The sequence below is a fragment of the Salvelinus namaycush genome, chromosome 3 (genome assembly GCF_016432855.1).
Source record: "Salvelinus namaycush isolate Seneca chromosome 3, SaNama_1.0, whole genome shotgun sequence".
NCBI classification, from domain to species: domain Eukaryota; kingdom Metazoa; phylum Chordata; class Actinopteri; order Salmoniformes; family Salmonidae; genus Salvelinus; species Salvelinus namaycush.
Window position 1 is genome coordinate 73,866,653 of NC_052309.1, and position 25,094 is coordinate 73,891,746.

The following is a 25,094-nucleotide window of genomic DNA, read 5'->3' on the forward strand; positions in this document are numbered from 1 at the left end:
CTCCACCACAGCACAAACCAAGGGGGGGCGCCAACCCAGACAGGAAGATCACGTCAGTAACTCAACCCACTCAAGTGACGCACCCCTCCTAGGGACGGCATGAAAGAGCACCAGTAAGCCAGTGACTCAGCCCCTGTAATAGGGTTAGAGGCAGAGAATCCCAGTGGAGAGAGGGGAACCGGCCAGGCAGAGACAGCAAGGGCGGTTCGTTGCTCCAGAGCCTTTCCGTTCACCTTCACACTCCTGGGCCAGACTACACTCAATCATACAATCATGCTGAGATGATTTGTTATCAATAAAGACTTTGCATATATCAGTATGAATGGAGCCATTGTTTTCCACCACACTGACCTCCTCCAAAAATCAGGCACCCTTTGAAATCTCAGTATTTACCATGAAACAGGTGTAATTGGGCAAAGATTGATCAACAGCAGAGGTGCATAAAGATGGTGGTCCCCATGCACTTACCACAAATTCCTTGTTTTGCTAAGTTCGCCGTACATTGTTCAACGTATTGTTCATTGCTCTCCACTGCAGTTTTTGGTAATTACCACTGTATACATGATCCCAATTTTAGCTTCAAGATGCCGGCAATTTGAAAAACCGAAAAGGTAGATTGTGCTGATTTATTGGCACATTGAACCATGTCACGCGCCATAGTTGACAAACTCAGTGGGTAGTGCATAAACAATGACATCGTATCTAAATTCTGCCATCTTTATACACATCTTTACAAACAACAGACTTGAGGTTAACTGTTACTTTCTTTATTTCCTTGAATTTCAGTTCACTCCACGGCCGCTGTCCCGTTCCACATCTCTCCCTCGCTCTTTCTTTTCAGTCTCACTCCCTCTCTCTGTCAGTATGCTCTCCCTCCCCTCCTCTAATACAAAAGCATGAGCACTGCTGCAGCTGTGGGAGAAAGGAGGAGATGGAAGAGAACTGGGGGAGACACATAAGGAGTAAGTGAGAAATCATTCAATGGAGCCTTGTGTCCCTCCCAACCATTCCCCCTGTCTCCTGGAGCAAAACCAATCACCTATTCTTTACCTCCTGTCACCACTATCTCCACCTCTCTGTGTCACCTTCTCAGTGCCACATAACATAGTGTGTGTGTATTATGTGATAACATTTGGAAAGTTTTATCCATCCCTGAGTGAGGGGCGTAAGACACAAACATGCTAATTGAGTGGAATGAGAGGCGAGGGATGAGGAGATTCAGTCATTTGCAGAAAATGATTCACAAGAATTTGGAAGAGAACAAAAGTGTCCTTTGTCGCCATGTTGCTGTCTGGGTGCCGGCTGGAACGTGGTCAGAGTCATTTGCATCACTGAAAATATTCAGTTGTGTATGGTCTTGGCTTCCCTCTCAGGCATGGCCATTTGGTCCCTATACAAGATCAATATTCCTACCACATGTTTTCCAGCCAACTAGGACAGTATCAGGGGAAATGTTTGTAGCTCTGCTGAATTGTTGCGTGTGCCTGAAAACCACAAACCATACACAACATATTTACATGTGTAAAAGCCTACTATGTGTTTCACAAGCTGGTGTACAGACAAGTGATTATCAATCTGCAATTGCTCATATATGAGCTGTCATATTGTTGCAGAAGTTATAGCTGTTAATGAGCAATCACCTTTGGAGGTAATGAGGCCTCTATTTAATCAATAGCAGATGGTGGATTTGTGGATTGTGATTTTAAATGTGTGTTTGATTTGCTGTATGTCCTGGGTGGAGGAAGTTGACGCTTGATTTTAAGGCTAATGTTGAACTAATGACAATACAACTCTGATCATATTCTCATGCTGTGATGCAGCGGTTAGTAAGGCTGCTCAGCCCCATGATTCCCATTCTCAAAAGTCAAAGTCAAAAGTCAATCAAAAGTCATCAAGCACGACGACAGCTTTGAAGTGACTGTGACTCCAGGGAGACGAAGAGGGGCGAGAGACAGAGGTGAACAGATAGGGTCTGGAGGGGCCGCTTAATAACAGTGTAAACTGTGTGAGAAGGAGTCTGTGTGTTTGACTCATCCTCTGCCTAGACTACAAGCTTCACATCCATTTTGGTAATTACCCGCCCGCTGTGATCCTCGCGACCTCGCGTAATTAACACGCCTCGAGCAGGGAATGAAACTTTGATTGCCGTGGCCCATGGCCAAGTAGCAGGGGTTGCATCTGTCTCTGCCTTGAACGACTACTGTTCTGACATTGTGGGGATGAAACCACCTCTTTCAAGGAAGCCTCTAACACGATAATTAAGATGAAGGCTCTGACAATAGGACATTCAAGCAGTCGTTTATTCCCAATTAGTTGAAGTTCATGCAGTTAATAGTCGATCAATCATGGCAGTAGAAAAGCAACATCTTTTATGGCCTAAGATGTGCTCATGTTCATAGTGGCGTGTATTCATGGTTGCCAAGGGAAGCCAGGCTTCCCCAAAAAATTTACTAAGAAAAAAATATAAAATAATTTATCTTTCATCTCTCAGTGTTTCATAATTTTCCTTTAATTCGCAAGAGGCTAAATGTATCTCACCGGAGAGAAGGCATCCGAGAGAGCAAAACAGCGCCCCTCTGTCTCTGTATGTGTAACCCATCTATCTGATGCTGTCTGGTCAAAAAGGGTATGATATTGTTGCCGCCGCCCCCACAGCATTGGATGCAAGAGAAGCAGCGAGCATTTGACTTCCCATGATTAAAAAAATATACAATAATAGCCAATCAGCGTTGAGTTAAACTGAGTGAGCTCAACTGTGAATGGTCCTAGCGCACCAAAAATAGTGTCAAGGGAAGCCAGTTTGGATTTGGCTTCACAACAATCACATCACATCAAGTCAAACGTCATTGACAGAAAACATTTTTTATTGTTGCATCTCCTTGTGTTGTTGTCCTGCGGTGGCTAGCTAGCTAAAATTGGCCCTTTCCTAAATTAACCATGGACAAAGATAGTGATTTGGACTTGTGGTTTTACTTCATTCTCCTTACTGGCCAATGATTATAATGGAGATTCTGATCCAACCATAAATTCATATATTGTGCCTCTGGCTTGAGAGGATGGAAGTTCAATATGCAGCTAGATGTAGAAGGCTAATGTTAACTAGCTAGCATTGGCCATGAAAAGAAGTTGGGCTAGCGAGCAAGCGTTTTAGCCAGGTAGCCTAGGGCAACAATAAATTAAAGCGTGTACTGTATGACAGAGTCATTGATTGTTTCGGCAAAATGAAAGAGAGGGGGATGGCATTGGCGTTTCTCAAAAAGTAGGGTGAGTCAACATGTTTTTTTTTGTCCTTATGCGCACACACAGAAATCAGTACCATGGACAGCCACATGATATTTAGCTTAGTCCTTCCCCAGTGATTTCACCCAGGCACCACTACTGCAGGTTCATCTTGGTCAGCCGGAGCGATTGGCTGGGTCAGTTTTCTCTTGAAGTTCTTGTTTAGCTCTTATTTGGTCGTACTACATGTGTAGTTAGAAATCTATTTGGGCTTCTTCGCTGAAAGAAACCCAGAGCATAGTGCATGAGGTGGACGAGGAAAGGCGCACCCCCCCCCCCCCCCCCCCCCCACCGAATCGGTGTTCTTTAGTCTTAAGTTATGTGTTATTATACCATAAAAATAATTGCAAAGAGTGTTGATGTGTATCCAGTGTAGAACCCACAGACAGAAGCCAGGTTGTTTGCTCATGTGATCATGCATCGCCTGTGGTGCCAGCAGCAGTGGTCTTGGGTCTACTGCGTAATTTGTTGGAAGACTCTCAGGTAGTGAGGGCAGATGCCAATCTCTCCCTCACCCTCCCCTTCCTCCCTCGGGTCTTCCCTCTTTATCTTTTGTTTTGAGTCGTCTTTATCCATCCCTTTGATCAATCACCCGGCATGTCACTCTACCTCCCCCCTCACCCTCCCCTTCTGCCCTCTCCCCCCTCCCCTTCTGCCCTCTCCCCCTCCTTAGACACATATCTGACCTGTGTTTTGGCCACCTATTCTTAACCCTTGTGTCATTGACTCCATGCTCTCACACTCTCTGACCACATCACAATACTGTTGCCACTGGTGATGATGTGTCCCATTCCTTCCTGTGCATCAGGGCAGATGTTGTTTTGATGGGGAAAACACAGAAAGTAGAAGAGCAGGGAGATGAGGGTGGTGGGGTGGATACAGAAAAAAGAGAGTCACTTTCCAATCATGAGTTTTTCTCGGAACATTGAATTAAGCAGCGTGAAAGGGTGGGGGCCTCGGGGGGGTCTGAGGGCAGCCATAGAGATGCCCGAATGAAAGACTTCGTTGTTGGAGGCCGGGAGAGAGAGATGAAAGAGGAGAGGGAGATGGGGAGCAGCCCCCTCTCCCATCGCCTCCTCACCCTGCGGCCCTCCCTCACGCTGCCCATGTGAGCTAGGGTTCAAACACGAAACCCACACACACACACACACACACACACACACACACACACACACACACACACACACACACACACACACACACACACACACACACACACACACACACACACACACAGCAGAGCTACATACTCACAGACACTGACAGACATAGTCTTAGACTCCCTCCAAACCGTGTGTTCATAAGATGTAACCTAGATACAGATGATCTACGGAAACAGCAGCTGACAGACAGCAACACTCAGTTTCCCAGGTGATTAGTTGTGTTAATTGATGAAGTCATGTGTGATTGAGGTCTCGTCAGTTTAACTTCCGTTACTGACACACTGGATGTAATCCCATTACATGTAAACAGACAGGAGCCGGAGTCAAATAACATCAGTGTGAATCCATTTCGATGAACGCATGCTGGACACAAGAATGAACTCCTTGTACAAGGGAAAGGGAGAAATGTGCTGCGACAGCAGGTTGTATGTGTTCATCATCAATCACTATTAGATGGATTCCCTTAGTAACGTTTATACCACAGACTGTCTTCACATGTGACGTTGTTCTGTATGCAGACTGGGGCTTGGGGTAGTAACGTTTATACCACAGGCTGTCTTCACATGTGACGTTGTTCTGTATGCAGACTGGGGCTTGGGGTAGTAACGTTTATACCACAGGCTGTCTTCACATGTGACGTTGTTCTGTATGCAGACTGGGGCTTGGGGTAGTAACGTTTATACCACAGGCTGTCTTCACATGTGACGTTGTTCTGTATGCAGACTGGGGACAGAAACATGTAACACCTCTATGTAACGCGAACAAATGTGTTATGACATTGAAATCCCATTGTAATAAAAACCCGGTTTGTACGAAGTCCATTTAATGCAGTGCGTCCTGGTCATTATGTACCAGAGAGGGGTTATTATTCTACTCCGTCTCTTGGATCATTTGGACGCGCTTGTTGAATCATGGAGAAAACAGATGAGGGATTTATTGGTTGCCAGCTGGCTGTGACATTGTGTTAGAGCAGGAAACACAGTGGGGATAGGTTAGATTTCACACCAAGTCACATCAGTTGGTGGAAATATGTTATGTACCTCCCAGTAATTCTCTGGGTAAGAAACCACCAACGTTTCGCTATCAGTGATGTTTTTTACCTAATATATTACTGGGAGGTTATATATATGGAATGTGCGACTCTCTTTGTTTTTGTAGCTTCCAGTTTATTCTCCGTTAGTCAGCACCTCTACACTAAACCATTTTCTCTGGGTGCGCGCCAGCTCATGCTTTTTTATTTGAAATATGTTTTGTAACAGCAGCTTCAGTAGCAGTGTATTAGTGACTGAGTAATAGGAAAAAGAGAAGCTTTAGAGTTGTCGTTTTCATCGGGGATGAAGCTAGTTCCCCCAAGGAGGAATTCTTTTGGGAATCTGTAACCTTACACCTCTAACCGAGCACCTCAGCTGAAAGGACGAGGCAAGTGAAAGAGGATAGCAAGATTGAGACAGATGGGAAATGTGCCGAAATAGTTGTTAGTGAAAGGCATGCCTGGACATACATTTTATTAAGTTTGACATTTTAAGACAACGTATGGGAGAGAGGAGGAGGGAATGTGAAAAGTGAATGATGCAAGAGTGAGATAAACGAACGGATTAAAAGTCTAATGTGTTTGAAAATACAATGTAAATACTGACTGAAGAGAGGCAAAAATACTCTTACAGAGAGAAGAGAAAAGACAGAATGAAAGAAGTAAAAAAAGAGAGGAACAGCAGGAAGCGCTTGAATAGGGTCATGAAAATACGTCACATGGTGATGGGTGAGGGATGAAGGAGGTTAGAGGAAGAAGAGATCAGGAAGGAGAGATGAGGACGGTCAGGAAGGAGAGATGAGGACGGTCAGGAAGGAGAGATGAGGACGGTCAGGAAGGAGAGATGAGGATGGTCAGGAAGGAGAGATGAGGACGGTCAGGAAGGAGAGATGGAGAATGAGAAAGGAGGGGAAGGGGATGATGGAGGCAGACACATCCCATAATTAGCATAGTAATAGGAGAGTTAAAGGCCACACAATGGGTCACTGTTGAGTCCAAGTTCTTCCATTTGGAGACAATGCACAATAGAGTTGGTATGAGCCCCAAACCACTCTAATAGCCAGTATGTAGCCCACCCCCTCTCTTTTACCACCCCAGAGAACACACTCTCTAACTAATAAAGTGGTATTGCCTCAGAGCTTGAAGCTATAAACCAGTCCTCCCCACTCTGAACCTTTTCATCTGCTGAGCAAAATGCCTGACCACTTCTCTAAAGGTTAAGAGATCCAAATTGTGCCCATTTGTATAGATACTGTAAATAGAATGTGTATTCTGAGAAGAGCAGAGGATAGAAAAGAGGATAAAGCAGATAGAGCAGAGGATAGAGAAGAGGATAAAGCAGGGGATAGAGAAGATTATGGAGCAGATAGAGCAGAGGATAAAGAATAGGATAGAGAAGAGGATAAAGCAGGGGATAGAGAAGATTATGGAGCAGATAGAGCAGAGGATAAAGAATAGGATAGAGAAGAGGATAGAGCAGGGGGACAGAGAAGAGGATAAAGCAGGGGATAGAGAAGATTATGGAGCAGATAGAGCAGAGGATAAAGAATAGGATAGAGAAGAGGATAGAGCAGGGGATAGAGAAGATTATGGAGCAGATAGAGCAGAGGATAAAGAATAGGATAGAGAAGAGGATAGAGCAGGGGATAGAGAAGATTATGGAGCAGATAGAGCAGAGGATAAAGAATAGGATAGAGAAGAGGATAGAGCAGGGGGACAGAGAAGAGGATAAAGCAGGGGATAGAGACGATTATGGAGCAGATAGAGCAGAGGATAAAGAATAGGATAGAGAAGAGGATAGAGCAGGGGGACAGAGAAGAGGATAAAGCAGGGGATAGAGAAGAGAATAAAGCAGGGGATGGGGGGACTAATGAAGAAAACGCTGAAAGGGGAAGTGCCTCATTAGCCTGAAGAGGAGGGTGATTTTAACTTAATTAAAATCGGGAGAGAGGAATGATCTCATTAAGACAGAGGTACACTCAAATGCAGATGTATAAATAAAATAACTGTCCATGCTGATACAAAGACTGGGACAGGAACTTTGGATAAGGGACTTTGGATAAGGGACTCTGGATAAGGGACTTTGGATAAGGGACTCTGGATAAGGGGCTTTGGATAAGGGACTCTGGATAAGGGACTTTGGATACGGGACTCTGGATAAGGGACTTCGGATAAGGGACTTTGGATAAGGGACTTTGGATAAGGGACTCTGGATAAGGGACTTTGGATAAGGGACTCTGGATAAGGGACTCTGGATAAGGGACTCTGGATAAGGGACTTTGGATAAGGGACTCTGGATAAGGGACTCTGGATAAGGGACTCTGGATAAGGGACTTTGGATAAGGGACTCTGCATAAGGGACTCTGGATAAGGGACTTTGGATAAGGGACTTTGGATAAGGGAAGTAAAATTTGGTTGTACATACAGAAAATGTATGCACGCATGATTTTAAGCCGCTTAGGATAAAAGTGTCTGCTAAATGGTATGTATTATTATAATTATATTAAGTACCTCTGCACACCAGTTCTGGCTAAGACATGTCTAACTTGGAGGTCATAACAGATATGCTGTATGTTCAGTGACTCAGGGTTCAAAGAACCTGGCAATGTCCCTGGGTTTGTCTGCACCACTATTTGGCCTCTGTGACCCCTATTCAGATTCCCTCTCTGTTCTACCAAGACCAGGTGGGTACTACCTGAGTTTATCTCTGAAGGTTCCGTAACAGCTCTCTGTAACCTTATTGCCAGACTCTGGTACAGAAACCATATTTTTCTTTTGGACGATTGAGTCAGTTTTTCTTCTGTCTTGTGTTGAGGCTGCAACTGTTTCCCGACAGCATTTCCCACCATACCATCAGACCATGTCTACCAGAGACGGCTCTGTCCTGTCCTTGATTTCCTGCTCCAGAGAAACCTCGTAATCAGTAATGGCCTCAGATCCCCTTGATACACTACGTATTTTACGATTTGATGCTTTTCATTTTACATTTGGATATTCTTGTTTTGAAGAGTCCCGTAAGTCGCTTAACACAGCATGAGTGATCAGACATAACTGCCTCAGTCTGATAGTTGATCTAGGGAGCTGGGTGGTGAACACACTGGAACAAATCCACCACTAGAGGGAACGTTTGCTTCAGTATTCTCTGCTGGAGACCTCGCTGATGGAATAGTGTTCAGAGACACCTAGTGGCACAGCATGGGAACAACAACTCCATCCTTATCTCCTCACTTCCCGGATTTCCTCATCTGGATTCAACTGTTTGTTAGTTAGTGCACAAATATTGTTCATATTCTACATGTACAGAGACAGTCAAAAATGATACATTATACATATTTATTTTCAACATCAGAAGGTATACACAAGGAATAAAGTGCATTCTATGATTTACTCGCTGTTCAAGCTTGTGTTGGTCAGGGAATGTATCTGTTTCTCCACACATGGCATGTTAACAGAGATGTGCAAGCAGGAAGACTGAGCGGCAGAGATAAATCAACACAGTTATTTTAGGAAATAATATTACACAATTGGTTTGTTTTACAAACACACATTGTAAACCAGATATAGTAGCGTAATAAAGATTCCTCACCGTTATCTCTCAGCATTTACTCCATGCAGCTGCTAGCATATCGAAATGTACACACAACCCGTCAAATACAGTACGTTCATTGTAAAAAAATATAAAGTAGCAGTTGCATTGTGGTGACAACGTTTCCCGTGTGCCTCAACTGTCACAAAGGTCTGGTTATTTGAAAAAGTGCAAGTTTTGACTTGAAAAGCCTACTGTCATACTGAATGCCCAGTGCTCTCTCGCTCTCTCTCTCTCTCTCTCTCTCTCTCTCTCTCTCTCTCTCTCTCTCTCTCTCTCTCTCTCTCTCTCTCTCTCTCTCTCGCACGCACGCACGCAGACACACACACATTCAAGTTTATATAATCTTCACAAACAATTTTGCAGATGTAAAAATGGCAAAAGTTACTCAAGAACCAAATGTTGTTGGATAAAGATGAAGAGAAAAACAGGTGCAGTGTAGTGCAGGAAACAGACAAGGGACATGAACATCTTTCAGACAACTACACACAATAGGAGCTACGGTGCAGGAAACAGACAAGGGACATGAACATCTTTCAGACAACTACACACAATAGGAGCTACGGTGCAGGAAACAGACAAGGGACATGAACATCTTTCAGACAACTACACACAATAGGAGCTACGGTGCAGGAAACAGACAAGGGACATGAACATCTTTCAGACAACTACACACAATAGGAGCTACGGTGCAGGAAACAGACAAGGGACATGAACATCTTTCAGACAACTACACACAATAGGAGCTACGGTGCAGGAAACAGACAAGGGACATGAACATCTTTCAGACAACTACACACAATAGGAGCTACGGTGCAGGAAACAGACAAGGGACATGAACATCTTTCAGACAACTACACACAATAGGAGCTACGGTGCAGGAGATTCAAGGGTCAGAAAAATAATTAGAATAATTTCATACACAAACCATATGCCAACAAACAAGACAACGTTGTTTATATTTGACTTAGTGGGAAAGAGATGAAATATAGAAACTTTGGAACACACAAAGATGTTTCTATATTCATTCTCTCTAGAATCAACCTTTATGAAATCTCACGTTCTAAAGAGAACTGCTTTCAGATGATTCCCCCAAAGGTATCTATCGGGAAATGTCTTTAAGGTGACATGAGAGACCAGATAAGTAACTTATGATACGTTCTCTACTGATATACACTGAAGAGAGGGACTTTTTTACAGTCATGCTCCTTTTGCAACACAAAAACGGGGCTTTAATAAAAATGTGAGAAAAAGCTACCTAATTCTGGAGAATTAAAACACCTAGTTCTTTTCTCCAGCAAATGACGAACTGGATTTCAGACAATAAAACCCTTAGCTATGATTATTTAATGATTGCATTGGTCATTGTATTGTTGTTATTACGCACAGTAACAACCGATAAATGATTTATTGATCTATGCTAAAGACACTATGAAAACAATGTGTGTACAGTAGTAAATCAGGGGCTCAAAGGAAAACTTGACTGAATAACAATAGTGCAAATAGTAGAAAGCAGCAAACTATCCTGTCTGTTATATTGCACACCTGAACTGAGAGTTGATATAGTATTTTAACCCAAGTATGATTCATATTACATGTCATATCACCAGTCATTTTATCTTTACAGAACACTGGAGGTTGATAACACATCAAAATATCATGTATCATGTCCAAATGAAACAAACTACGTAATACGACTGTGTAGATAAACATCAAACCTACCTACTTGAATGTCACTCAAATATTCTGGGTGTCTTCCCTGCACATTTCCTTCTGAGACCGTTTCTGAAGCAGAAGTCCTCCTTTGGTCAAATGTCTGTTTATCCTTCATTACACACGCCTCAACAAGTCATTATTTGTCTCATCCTCAGCTCTCTACTGGAACTGTCCATCTCTTGGTGTTCCTTTCCTATTACCTCATTAAAAAAGTCACGTGTTCATACAATCTCATATGTAATTATCTCTCTAGGTGACTGTCCCACAGTCCAACTGAGGTACACGTATGGGTCAGGTGTGCAGAGTAGAACCACTACCTCAGTCTCCCATTTGGTTCTCTCCACAAACAAAAACATGGGCTCAGGTAAAGGTACAAAATAATGCTGGCAAGGCGAAAGGGGTGTAGATCTAGTACTAAATCCAGCGCAAAACGTGCAAAATACAAAAGGAAGACCTCACTTCAAGACCTACAGGTAGGTATATACAGTTGAAGTTGGAAGTTTACATACACATTGGCCAAATACATTTAAACTCAGTTTTTCACAATTCATGACATTTAATCCTAATAAAAATGCCTTGTCTTAGGTCAGTTAGGATCCCCACTTTATTTTAAGAATGTGAAATGTCAGAATAATAGTTGAGTGAATTATTCATTTCAGCTTTTATTTCTTTCATCACATTCCCAGTGGGTCAGAACTTTACATACACTCAATTAGTATTTGGTAGCATTGCCTTTAAATTGGTTAACTTGGGTCAAACGTTTCGAGTAGCCTTCCACAAGCTTCCCACAATAAGTTGGGTGAATTTTGGCCCATTCCTCCTGACAGAGCTGGTGTAACTGAGTCAGGTTTGTAGACCTTGCTCGCACACGCTTTTTCAGTTCTGCCCACAAATTTTCTATAGGATTGAGGTCAGGGCTTTGTGAAGACCACTCCAATACCTTGACTTTGTTGTCCTTAAGCCATTTTGCCACAACTTTGGAAGTATGCCTGGGGTCATTGTTCATTTGGAAGACCCATTTGCGACCAAGCTTTAACTTCCTGACTGAATTCTTGAGATGTTGCTTCAATATATCCACATAATTTTCCGTCCTCATGAAGCCATCTATTTTGTGAAGTGCACCAGTCCCTCCTGCAGCAAAGCACCCCCACAACATGATGCTGCTACCCCCGTGCTTCATGGTTAGGATGGTGTTCTTCGGCTTGCAAGCCTCCCCCTTTTTCCTCCAAACATAACGATGGTCATTATGGCCAAACAGTTCTATTTTTGTTTCATCAGACCAGAGGACATTTCTCCAAAAAGTACGATCTTTGTCCCCATGTGTAGTTGCAAACTGTAGTCTGGCTTTTTTATGGCGGTTTTGGAACAGTGGCTTCTTCCTTGCTGAACGGCCTTTCAGGTTATGTCGATTATAGGACTCGTTTTACTGTGGAAATAGATACTTTTGTAGCTGTTTCCTCCAGCATCTTCAGAAGGTTCTTTGCTGTTGTTATGGGATTGATTTGCACTTTTTGCACCAAAGTACGTTCATTTCTAGGAGACAGAACTCGTCTCCTTCCTGAGCGGTATGACGGCTGCGTGGTCACAGGGTGTTTATACTTGCGTACTATTGTTTGTACAGATGAACGTGGTACCTTCAGGCATTTGGAAATTGCTCCCAAGGATGAACCAGACTTTTGGAGGTCTACAATTTTTTTTCTGAAGTCTTGGCTGATTTCTTTTGATTTTCCCATGATGTCAAGCAAAGAGGCACTGAGTTTGAAGGTATGCCTTGAAATACATCCACAGGTACACCTCCAATTGACTCAAATTATGTCAATTAGCCTATCAGAAGCTTCTAAAGCCATGATATCATTTTCTGGAATTTTTCAAGCTGTTTAAAGGCACAGTCAACTTAATGTATGTAAACTTCTGACCCACTGGAATTGTGATACAGTGAATTATAAGTGAAATAATCTGTCTGTAAACAATTGTTGAAAAAATTACTTGTGTCATGCACAAAGTAGATGTCCTAACCGACTTGCCAAAACTATAGTTTGTTAACAAGAAATTTGTGGAGTGGTTGAAAAACTAGTTTTAATGACTCTAAGTGTATGTAAACTTTCGACTTCAACTATATGAATGGAGGGGTTGGGAAGGGTCTGAGGGTGCCATCCCTTTTCCTCAGATTCCTGACTCACTTTTATATGTCAGTGGATCACGAGTAATGGTAGTCTGTAGAATGTCAAAATCCATCTGATTGTCCATGTCCAAAACGCACAGCACGTTGCTGCCGGATGTCATTGTGGCTGGGTCCTGAAACAAATTATGAAAGTCTACAGAAACTGAATTCCTCCTTTCCTCCTCCCTGTCTTTTCCCTTTTGCCTATCCAGTTCATCCTCGTCCTCTCCACAGCTCAGTGCTACCTCATTCTCATAGCAGAAGGCGCTGGGGGAGTGGGGGGTTACGAGGTGCTGGGTGATTCTGGGGCTGGTTGGGAATACTGAGTGGGAGGAGGCGGATGAGGCAGGCCGGCTGGCCGTCTCAATGAGCTCCTTGGCGCTGCAGTTGGGTGTGGAGGGCACCTCGTAGGTCTTGTGAAAGCGAGCATAGTCCACCTGATACTTGGTTCGGTCCTCAAAGATCACAGGCTCAAACCTATGCCCCCATAGGATCTCCTTGGCCAGATAGGAGCTGCGGGCCTGGGTGGTCATGGCGGTGGCCTCCACCATGCCTTCCAAGATCACTACGATCTCAAAGTCATCAGATTCCAGATCAGCCCGGCTCACAGTATACAGGGGGCTGTCCTCGTCGATCTCATGGACGATAACCAGAGGAGAAACCAGGAAGAGTCTGTCTATGCCTTCGTCGTAGCCTACGTTGAGATCTCTCTGCTCTAGAGGGATAAACTCTCCCTCTGCCGTGACGTAGGGTCGAATGAGCTGTGCCCGCACATGGGCCTCCACGATGTGGCTCTTGCGCAGGTTACCCACTCGCCACATGAGGCACAGCTTGCCATCGCGCAGGGAAATCACAGCGTTTTTCGAGAACAGCAGGGTCTGGTTCCTCTTCTTAGGGCGTGCCATTTTGACCATGATTGTGCCAAGCATGAAGGAGTCAATGATGCATCCCACTATGGACTGGACCACCACTGTGATCACTGCCACAGGGCACTCCTCAGTGACACAGCGCCACCCATAACCAATGGTGGTCTGGGTCTCAACGGAGAATAGGAAGGCTCCGACGAAGCCCTCTACATGAAGGAGGCATGGCTGCCACTTTTTCTGCACCCCTTCAACTTCACCAACCCCAAGCCCATTCCCTTCCAACCCTGAAGAGGAACTCATTCCAGGGTGCTCATCAAAATCCCCATGGGCTCTGGAAACTGAATAGAAGATTATTCCAAAAAACATCCAGGAGGACAGGAAGGTCGAGCAGAAGAGGAGTAGTAAGTATCTCCAGCGAATGTCCACGCAGGTGGTAAAGATGTCGGCCAGGTAACGTTGTGATTTTTCCTCCATGTTAGAGAATACCACGTTGCAATGCCCATTTTTCTTGACGAAGCGACTTCTTAGTTGGCTCGATCCTGTAGTAGAGATCTTTCCGTTGTAATTGTTCATCCTATGACCTGTGGCTCCTGATATCCTATCTCCTCCGGATGTGCCACTAGGGGAGAGGAACCGGCTATTTGGCGAGCTGTGGCCGTTGTGGAGCCCAAGTGTGGAGATTTTCAGGCCCTCCTCATCTGGTGCTGCGAGGTTGTACCTGTTGGGTTAACAAAAGGGGAAAGTATGGATAAATAAGAAAATTGACCAGAGTGATGCAAGAGATGTGAGAGTGGTTTGAGAGAGGGTGTAGAACAGGAAGAGAGAGGGTGTAGAATAGGAAGAGAGAGGGTGTAGAACAGGAAGAGAGAGGGTGTAGAACAGGAAGAGAGAGGTTATAATACAGTGGCCGTAATCTCATTGGGCTATCTGTTCTTACCAGTGTGCCCTACAGGACACAGTGACTATGCATAGCTTGCCAACTCTGCACAGTGTGAGAGACATAATGTATGACTCACATTCTCTCATGCATTAAGACCATGCTTAGAAAGGATATGCTGTGAATGACAAATGTATTACAGTCCTATAAGGGTATCCTTCTTGAATACAAAGGTAGCATGAAATTTAGCTTTCTCACTTTCCTCAAGACCATTTGACCTACCTCTGGTAACCTCTTAATATTGATCAGACTGACCTGTCTCTCTCCTTTGGAGAGGATATCCTGGGAAGGTGAGTTGTGTTTAGCTATGTGAGAGGGATTGCGGTCATCACGGGTTTAGGGATTATGCATGAGCCAAGTCTCTTGACAGCCTATGTTGACTGGGACATACAGACATTATATTGACCAATTTATAGTGCTCCATTGATCAGGAAACTATATTCAACCATATACTTATTGAATTTTTAATGTTTGCACTATTTTGGTTACATTCATTTGATATTCAAGTTATGTACATTTGAAGTTGGAAGTTTACACACACATTAGCCAAATACATTTAATCTCAGTTTTTCACAATTCCTGACATTTAATCCCAGTAAAAATTCCCTGTTTTAGGTCAGTTAGGATAACCACTTTATTTAAAGAATGTGAAATGTCAGAATAATATTAGAGAGAACGATTTATTTCAGCTTTTATTTCTTTCATCGCATTCCCAGTGGGTCAGAACTTTACATACACTCAATTAGTATTTGGTAGCATTGCCTTTAAATTGTTTAACTTGGGTCAAACGTTTCGGGTAGCCTTCCACAAGCTTCCCACTTGAAATACATCCACAGGTACACCTCCAATTGACTCAAATGATGTCAATTAGCCTATCAGAAGCTTCTAAAGCCATGACATAATTTTCTGGAATTTTCCAAGCTGTTTAAAAGCACAGTCAACTTAGTGTATGTAAACTTCTGACCCACTGGAATTGTGATACAGTGAATTATAAATGAAATAATCTGTCTGTAAACAATTGTTGGAAAAATGACTTGTGTCATGCACAAAGTAGATGTCCTAACTGACTTTCCAAACCATAGTTTGTTAACAAGAAATTTGTGGAGTGGTTGAAAAACAAGTTTTATTGACTCCAACCGAAGTGTATGTAAACTTCCGACTTCAACTGTACATTGGCGAGCTAAGGTTGTCCATTTCCCTGTAATAACACAAATAAGGAGAAGCATTGTCGGCTTTGGGGACATAAGGTATGACCAGTGATGGAAAAAGTACCCAATTGTCATACTTGAGTAAAAGTCAAGATACCTTAATAGAAAATGACTCAAGTAAAAGTGACAGTCACCCAGTAAAATACTACTTGAGAAAAAGTCTAAAAGTATTTGGTTTTAAATATACTTAGCTATCAAAAGTAAATGTAGTTGCTAAAATATACTTAAGTATCAAAAGTAAAAGTAGAAATCATTTCAAATTCCTTATATTAAGCAAACCAGACAGCACCATTTTCTTGTTTTTATTTATTTACGGATAGCCAGGGGCACACTCCAACACTCAGACATCATTTACAATTAAAGCATGTGTGTTTAGTGAGTCCGCAAGATCAGAGGCAGTAGGATGACCAGTGATGTTCTCTTGATAAGTGTCTGAATTCCTGTCCTGCTAAGCATTCAAAATGTTACGAGTACTTTTGGGTGTCAGGGAACATGTATAGAGTAAAAAGTACATTATTTTCATTAGGAATGTAGTGAAGTAAAAGTAATATTGTAAGTAAAAATATAAATAGTAATTCCCCAAAGTCACTTAAGTAGTACTTTAATTTTTACTTAAGTACTTTACACCGCTGGGTATGACACAGGTATGACAGCTTCCATTCATGGCGTCCTCACCTGTTGGCCCGTGCTGTTTCCATGGCACCAGTGATCATCAGGTGGTCAGTAGGTCTATAAGTGGGGTGGGAGGCTGGACTCCGCCCTGGCAAGTAGTCTACTGCGAAAGATTTGGTATCGGCATGGCAACTGTCAATGTGTGCATGGACGGCATCCCCCGGTGAAGACCTCTACAGGGAGAAAGATTTTACATTTTGCCAAGATTCCTACACAGTACAGGTGTAGGATCTTAATTTGACCTATATAGTCACAGCAAAATAGTCCTGCAGCAAAATTATTCAAACATTTAGTCCATAATGTTGCTTGATCAGTGGTCTGGCTATTAGCTGGTCAAAATGAGATTACATGAAAAGTGAAATACTGTTAATATAACTGCAGGTTTTCAGTGAATGTATGAAATCCCAAAGCTCATCTACATTTCCTGCTTCTCAGTAAAATTCGCAGCCAAAACAATAATGATCAAATTAAGATCCTACATCTGTACCTGTGCATCACCATATCATTTTGCACAGATTTTGATAACTATCCCTCAACATTCATAACTGATTTAGTGTGAGCATATTTTATTGAGAGAACTATGATTTGATGTGACCCAGTTTTGGGGTTAGAAACAATCAGTTCTAGTCAAAAGTTTGGACACACCTACTCTTTCAAGGGTTTTTCTTAATTTTTACTATTTTCTACATTGTAGAATAATAGAGAAGACATCAAAACAATGAAATAACACATGGAATCATGTAGGAAGCAAAAAAGTGTTCAACAAATCAAAATAGATTTTAGATTTTAGATTCTTCAAAGTAGCCACCTGTCACGCGGGACTAGGTTGGCGAAAGAACCAGACGCAGAGAGAGAGAGCCGCTTGGGAAAAATATTCCTTATATTTTTACTTAACAAAAACTGAATAAGCCCGAACATCCAGGGCGCAGAGAGAACACTTGCCAAACACCCAAAATACACACACGTAACAAAAAACAATCCCGCACAAAACAAGGGCGGGTTAAACTCCTAATTATAGGGAAGCTAATTACGAAACAAAAAACAGGTGCAACTAATAAGACAAAACAAACAGACAAACGAAAAAGGGATCGGTGGCGGCTAGTAGGACGGTGACGACGACCGCCGAGCACCGCCCGAACAGGCAGGGGAGTCAACTTCGGCGGAAGTCGTGACAGTACCCCCCTCCTGACGCGCGGCTCCCGCAGCGCGCCGCCACCGGCCTCGAGGACGACCCGGAGGGCGAGGTGCCGGGCGATCCGGGTGGAGGCGGTGGAAGTCTCTCAGTAGAGTAGGATCTAAAATGTCCCCCCACCGGAACCCAGCATCTCTCCTCCGGACCGTACCCCTCCCAGTCCACGAGGTACTGTAGGCCCCTCACCCGGCGTCTCGAGTCCAGAATGGCACGTACTGTGTACGCCGGGGACCCCTCGATCTCCAGAGGGGGTGGAGGGACCTCAGGCACCTCACTTTCTTGCAGGGGACCAGCCACCACCGGCCTGAGGAGAGACACATGAAACGAGGGGTTAATACGGTAATACCTAGGGAGTTGTAACCTATAACACACCTCGTTTATTCTCCTCAGGACTTTAAACGGCCCCACACACTGCGGCCCAGCTTCCGACAGGGCAGGTGGAGAGGCAGGTTTCGGGTCGAGAGCCAGACCCTGTCCCCCGGTGTGAACACGGGGGCCTCACTGCGGTGCTGGTCAGCGCTCCTCTTCTGCCGTTGTCCTGCTAACTTTAGCGATTCCTGGACGGCTTTCCAGGTGTCCTTGGAGCGCTGTACCCATTCCTCTACCGCAGGAGCCTCGGTCTGACTCTGGTGCCATGGGGCCAGGACCGGCTGGTAACCTAACACACACTCAAACGGGGACATGTTCGTTGAGGAGTGGCGGAGGGAGTTCTGAGCGAGCTCAGCCCAAGGAACATACCTCGCCCACTCACCAGGCCGGTCCCGGCAATATGACCGCAGAAACCTGCCCACATCCTGGTTTACGCGCTCCACCTGCCCATTACTCTCGGGGTGAAAACCCGAGGTCAAGCTGACCGAGACCCCCAGTCTTTCCATAAACGCCCTCCAAACTCTGGACGTGAATTGGGGGCCCCGATCAGAAACGATGTCCTCAGGCACCCCATAGTGCCGGAAGACATGGGTAAACAAGGCTTCCGCAGTCTGCAGGGCCGTAGGGAGACCGGGCAACGGGATGAGACGGCAGGACTTAGAAAACCGATCCACAACGACCAAAATCGTAGTGCTTCCCTGGGACGGGGGAAGATCGGTAAGAAAGTCCACCGATAAGTGTGTCCACGGCCGTTGTGGAACGGGGAGGGGCTGTAACTTCCCTCTAGGCAAGTGCCGAGGAGCCTTGCTCTGAGCGCACACCGAGCAGGAGGAGACATAAAATCTCACGTCCTTAGCCAACGTGGGCCACCAGTATCTCCCTCTAAGACTCCGCACTGTCCTCTCGATGCCAGGATGACCCGAGGAGGGGAGAGTATGAGCCCAACGGATTAGCTTATCCCGGACCCCTCCTGGCACGTACTGAACCCCCGCTGGACAGTTAGGAGGGGTCTGCTCTAACCGTGAGGCTCTCTCTATCTCCGCGTCCACCTCCCATACCACCGGTGCCACGAGACATGAAGGTGGAATGATGGGAGTTGGCTCAACGGACCGCTCCTCGGTATCATAGAGACGGGACAGCGCGTCGGCCTTGGTGTTTTGGGAGCCTGGTCGGTACGAGATGGTGAACTGAAACCGGGTGAAAAACATGGCCCATCTAGCCTGACGTGGATTTAGTCTCCTCGCTTCCCGGATGTACTCGAGATTACGATGGTCAGTCCAGATGAGAAAAGGGTGTTTCGCCCCCTCAAGCCAATGTCTCCACACCTTCAGAGCCTTGACTACAGCTAACAACTCCCGGTCCCCCACATCATAGTTTCGCTCCGCCGGACCGAGCTTCCTCGAAAAGAAGGCACAAGGGCGGAACTTGGGTGGTTCGCCCGAGCGCTGGGACAGCACGGCCCCGACCCCCGCCTCGGACGCGTCCACCTCCACTATGAACGCTAAAGAGGGGTCCGGATGCGCCAACACGGGCGCATTGGTAAACAGCTCCTTCAGACGACTGAAAGCTCTGTCCGCCTCTGCTGACCAACGCAAGCGCACCGGTCCTCCCTTCAGCAGTGAGGTAATGGGAGCAGCCACCTGACCAAAACCCCGGATAAACCTCCGGTAGTAATTGGCAAACCCTAAAAACCGCTGCACCTCTTTCACCGTGGTCGGAGTCGGCCAATTACGCACGGCTGTAACGCGGTCATCCTCCATCACCACCCCGTAGGTGGAAATACGATAACCCAGGAAGGAAACGGCCTGTTTGAAGAACTCACATTTCTCCGCCTTGCAATACAGGTCATGCTCCAGCAGTCGCCCAAGTACCTTACGCACCAGAGACACATGCGCCGCGCGGGTGGCAGAGTAGATCAAGATGTCATCAATGTACACTACCACTCCCTGCCCGAGCAGGTCTCGGAGAATCTCATCTACGAAGGATTGAAAGACAGCTGGAGCATTTTTCAACCCATATGGCATGACGCGGTACTCATAATGACCAGATGTAGTACTAAATGCGGTTTTCCACTCATCTCCTCCCCGGATACGCACCAGATTATACGCACTCCTCAGGTCCAATTTTGTGAAGAAGCGTGCCCCGTGAAATGATTCCACCGCCGTAGCGATGAGAGGTAGTGGGTAACTAAACCCCACTGTGATGGAATTTAGACCTCGATAATCAATGCACGGGCGTAAACCGCCATCCTTCTTCTTCACAAAAAAGAAGCTCGAGGAGACAGGTGATGCGGAGGGCCGAATGTATCCCTGTCCCAGTGATTCAGTAACATATGTCTCCATAGCCGCTGTCTCCTCCTGGGACAAAGGATACACCTGACTCCTAGGAAGTGCAGCGTTCTCCAGGAGGTTTATCGCGCAGTCCCCTCGTCGATGGGGTGGTAATTGGGTCGCCTTCTTTTTACTGAAGGCGATAGCCAAATCGGCATATTCAGAGGGAATGCGCACGGTGGAAACCTGGTCTGGACTCTCCACCGTAGTCGCACCAACGGCAACTCCTAGACACCTGCCTGAACACTCCTCTGACCACCCCTTAAGAGCCCCCTGTTGCCAGGAAATCACCGGGTTGTGCTGAGCTAGCCAGGGAATTCCCAATACCACTGGAAACGCAGGTGAGTCGATAAGGAACAGACTAATCTGCTCCTTATGACTACCCTGCGTTACCATGTCCAGTGGTACCGTGGCCTCCCTGACCATTCCTGACCCTAATGGTCGGCTATCTAAGGAGTGCACGGGGAAAGGTAGGTCTAACGACACAAGGGGAATCCCTAGCCTTAATGCGAGCCCCCGATCAATGAAATTCCCAGCTGCGCCTGAATCGACTAGCGCCTTATGCTGTAGAGAGGGAGAAAACCCGGGGAAATAGGTTAACACATACATATGACTAACAGGAAGCTCTGGGTAAGTCTGGTGCTGACTCACCTGGTGTGATCGAGTAGTGTTCCGCCTGCCCTCCCGACTCCCAGAAGAGTTCCTCCAGCACCGGTCGGCCGTGTGCCCTCGCCGACCACAACTGGTGCAGGAGGACACTCCTCCTCCGGTCCCCCTTGACGCTGCCCCCCCTAACTCCATAGGGATAGGAGCAGGAGGGCTGGGAGGTGGAAACGACAGGACCTGTTCCGAACGTCCGCGGGCAGCCAGCAGGTTGTCGAGACGGATGGCCATGTCAATAAGTTCGTCCAGCGTGAGTGTGGTGTCCCGACACGCTAGCTCCCTGCGGACGTCCTCCCTAAGGCTACATCGGAAATGGTCTATTAAGGCCCTGTCGTTCCACCCTGCTCCTGCAGCCAAGGTCCTGAACTCCAGGGCAAAGTCCTGTACGCTCCTCGTCTCCTGACGCAGGTGGAACAGCCGTTCATCCGCCGCACGACCCTCTGGTGGGTGGTCAAACACAGCTCGGAATCGGCGGGTGAACTCAGGGTAATGATCCCTCGCCGAGTCTGGGCCATTCCACACCGTGTTGGCCCATTCAAGAGCTCGTCCAGTCAAACAGGAGACGAGGGCGCTCACGCTCTCCTCTCCGGAGGGAGTAGGACGAACGGTCGCCAGGTAAAGCTCCAGCTGGAGAAGAAACCCCTGACACCCGGCCGCCGTTCCATCATACTCCCGTGGGAGCGCCAGCCGAAGAGCCCCGGAGCCGGATGCTGTAACAGGAACAGGAGGTGTTGGAGGAGGGGGTGCTGGAGATGAGGGTGGAAGGCCACTCCTCTCCCATCGATCCATCCTCTCCATCATTTGGTCCATCGCCGACCCAATTCTGTGGAGAACACTGGTGTGATGGAGGACCCTTTCCTCCATCGATGGGAGAGGAGACGCGGCTGCTCCTGCTGGTTCCATTTTCAGTGGTGCGGGATTCTGTCACGCGGGACTAGGTTGGCGAAAGAACCAGACGCAGAGAGAGAGAGCCGCTTGGGAAAAATATTCCTTATATTTTTACTTAACAAAAACTGAATAAGCCCGAACATCCAGGGCGCAGAGAGAACACTTGCCAAACACCCAAAATACACACACGTAACAAAAAACAATCCCGCACAAAACAAGAGCGGGTTAAACTCCTAATTATAGGGAAGCTAATTACGAAACAAAAAACAGGTGCAACTAATAAGACAAAACAAACAGACAAACGAAAAAGGGATCGGTGGCGGCTAGTAGGACGGTGACGACGACCGCCGAGCACCGCCCGAACAGGCAGGGGAGTCAACTTCGGCGGAAGTCGTGACACCACCATTTGCCTTGCTGACAGCTTTGCACACTCTTGGAATTCTCTTAACCAGCTTCACCTGGAATGCTTTTCCAACAGTCTTGAAGGAGTTCCCACATATGCTGAGCACATGTTGACTGCTTTTCCTTCACTTGGTCCAACTCATACCAAACCATCTCAATTGGGTTTAGGTCGGGTGATTGTGGAGGCCAGGTCTTCTGATGCAGCACTCCATCACTCTCCTTCTTGGTCAAATAGCCCTTACACAGCCTGTAGGTGTGTTGGGTCAATGTCCTGTTGAAAAACAAATGATAGTCCCACTAAGCGCAAACCAGATGGGATGCAGAATGCTGTGGTAGCCATGCTGGTTAAGTGTGCCTTGAATTCTAAATAAATCACAGACAGTGTCACCAGCAATGCACCGCCACACCATTACACCTCCTCCTCCATGCTTCACGGTGGGAACCATACATGCAGAGATAATCCGTTCACCTACTCTGCGTCTCACAACGACACAGCGGTTGGAACCAATAATCTCAAATTTGGACTCATCAGACCAAGGACAGATTTCCCCCAGTTTAATGTCATTGCTCATGTTTCTTGGCCCAAGCAAGTCTCTTCTTATTATTGGTGTCCTTTAGTAGTGGTTTATTTGCAGCAATTCGACCATGAAGCCTGATTCACACAGTCTCTTCTGAACAGTTGATGTTGAGATGTGTCTGTTACTTGAACTCTGTGAAGCATATATTTGGGCTGCAATTTCTGAGGCTGGTAACTCTAATGAACATATCCTCTGCAGCAAAGGTTACTATGGGTCTTCCTTTCCTGTTTTAGCGGTCCTCATGAGAGCCAGTTTCATCATAGCGCCTGATGGTTTTTGTTACTGCACTTACAGAAACTTCCAAAGTTCTTGAAATTTTCCGCATTGGCTGACCTTCATGTCTTAAAGTAATGATTGACTGTAGTTTCTCTTTGACCTGTTCTTTGACCTTTGACATGTTCTTGCCATAATATGGACTTGGTCTATTACCAAACAGGGCTGTCTTCTGTATACCACCCCTACCTTGTCACAACACAACTAATTGGCTCAAACACATTAAGAAGGAAAGAAATTCCACAAATATACTTTTAACAAGGCACACCTGTTAATTGAAATGCATTTAAGGTGACTACCTCATAAAGCTGGTTGAGAGAATGCCAAGAGTCTGCAAAGCTGTCATCAAGGCAAAGTGTGGCTACTTTGAAGAATCTCAAATATAAAATATATTTTGATTTGTTTAACACTTTTTATGGTTACTACATGATTCCATATGTGTTATTTCATAGTTTTGATGTCTTCACTATTATTCTACAATGTAGAAAATAGTAAAAATAAAGAAAAATCCTTGAATGAGTAGGTGTGTCCAAACTTTTGACTGGTACTGTATATCTTCAAGTAAGAGTTCAGTCCTGAGGTAATACATCTCTGTGGTTGATTGTGTTATTTGTCTCTTTATAGAGGCCAATGTCACAACTGAAAATACACCTGTCATTATTTCATTTCGACACTAAATAAAGACTTCAACGAAACTAAACAACGTGGTTCCACTGTCACGTCCTGACCATAGTTCTTATGTGTTTTGCTTGTTTTAGTGTTGGTCAGGACGTGAGCTGGGTGGGCATTCTATGTTGTGTGTCTAGTTTGTCTGTTTCTGTGTTCAGGCTAATATGGTTCTCAATCAGAGGCAGCTGTCAATCGTTGTCCCTGATTGAGAATCATATATAGGTGGCTTGTTTTGTGTTGGGATTTTGTGGGGGGTTGTGTCCTGTCTTTGTGTTTTCTATGCACCAGCTAGGACTGTATCGGTTTGCCACATTTATTATTTTGTATTTGTTAAGTGTTCACGTTTATCGGTCGTATTAAACATGTTGAGCACTGGCTACGCTGCGTGTTGGTCTGATCCCTGTTTCACCCCCTCTTCTAGTGAAGAGAGGGAAGGCTGCTGTTACATCCACCATGATCTCCAAATTTCCTAACATCACGCAATATTAGAAAACGGCTCAGGGTTGTTTCTGTCATTACGTATCTATGTAAAAGAAATCCCTCTCATAATCCTTGCATCATAATACCTACGATACAAAACATTTAGAAATCCAAGATCATGGTAGTAGTTGTAGCTTTATTTTGTGAAAACATGCAAAGGTTTTGTGTCATTGTGAAACTACATCATTTGAGACCTTTGCACGACAGGGCCAGTTTTCCTGACAGATCAACCGCCAGATGTGAGGATGTATGTGACAGTCCACAAAGCCAAACATGGTTGCCAATGGAATTGTCTGCAAGAACATTGACATATATATATTTTTTTCTCTCTCTATGACTGAATTTACAATACAGTGACATCGTTAGGATAGTTATCAATGTTTTTCACACTTCCCAGTAGTCTTACGTTATGTCTTCTCCCACAGGTAGGAGGACAAGATCAACTGAGGACATGATTACACTGAAGATCACATCCGTCAACGCCGGAGTAATCATGATGCTGATCACTTTTTGGTTACAGGAGTTGAAATGAGACAGGTACAGATGCAGTGCTGCAGGTGACTAACAGCGAGCCTTTTCCATAGGAAGCCTTTATTGTGGATTTTGGAAGGTGACTGTGTGGTGAAGCGAGG

At 45.4% G+C, this 25,094-nt stretch overlaps 1 protein-coding gene across 1 annotated transcript; it reads right to left on the reverse strand.

Annotated features, from left to right (window-relative positions):
* Positions 1–12,937: 12,937 nt before the first annotated feature.
* LOC120044026 (ATP-sensitive inward rectifier potassium channel 12-like) lies at positions 12,938–16,644 on the reverse strand. The gene is made up of 3 exons (XM_038988618.1): positions 16,622–16,644; positions 14,436–14,519; positions 12,938–14,375 (listed from the first exon to the last, which is right to left on the reverse strand). The coding sequence occupies exons 1-3, from the start codon at positions 16,642–16,644 to the stop codon at positions 12,938–12,940; spliced, it is 1,545 nt and encodes a 514-aa protein (XP_038844546.1).
* Positions 16,645–25,094: the final 8,450 nt, after the last annotated feature.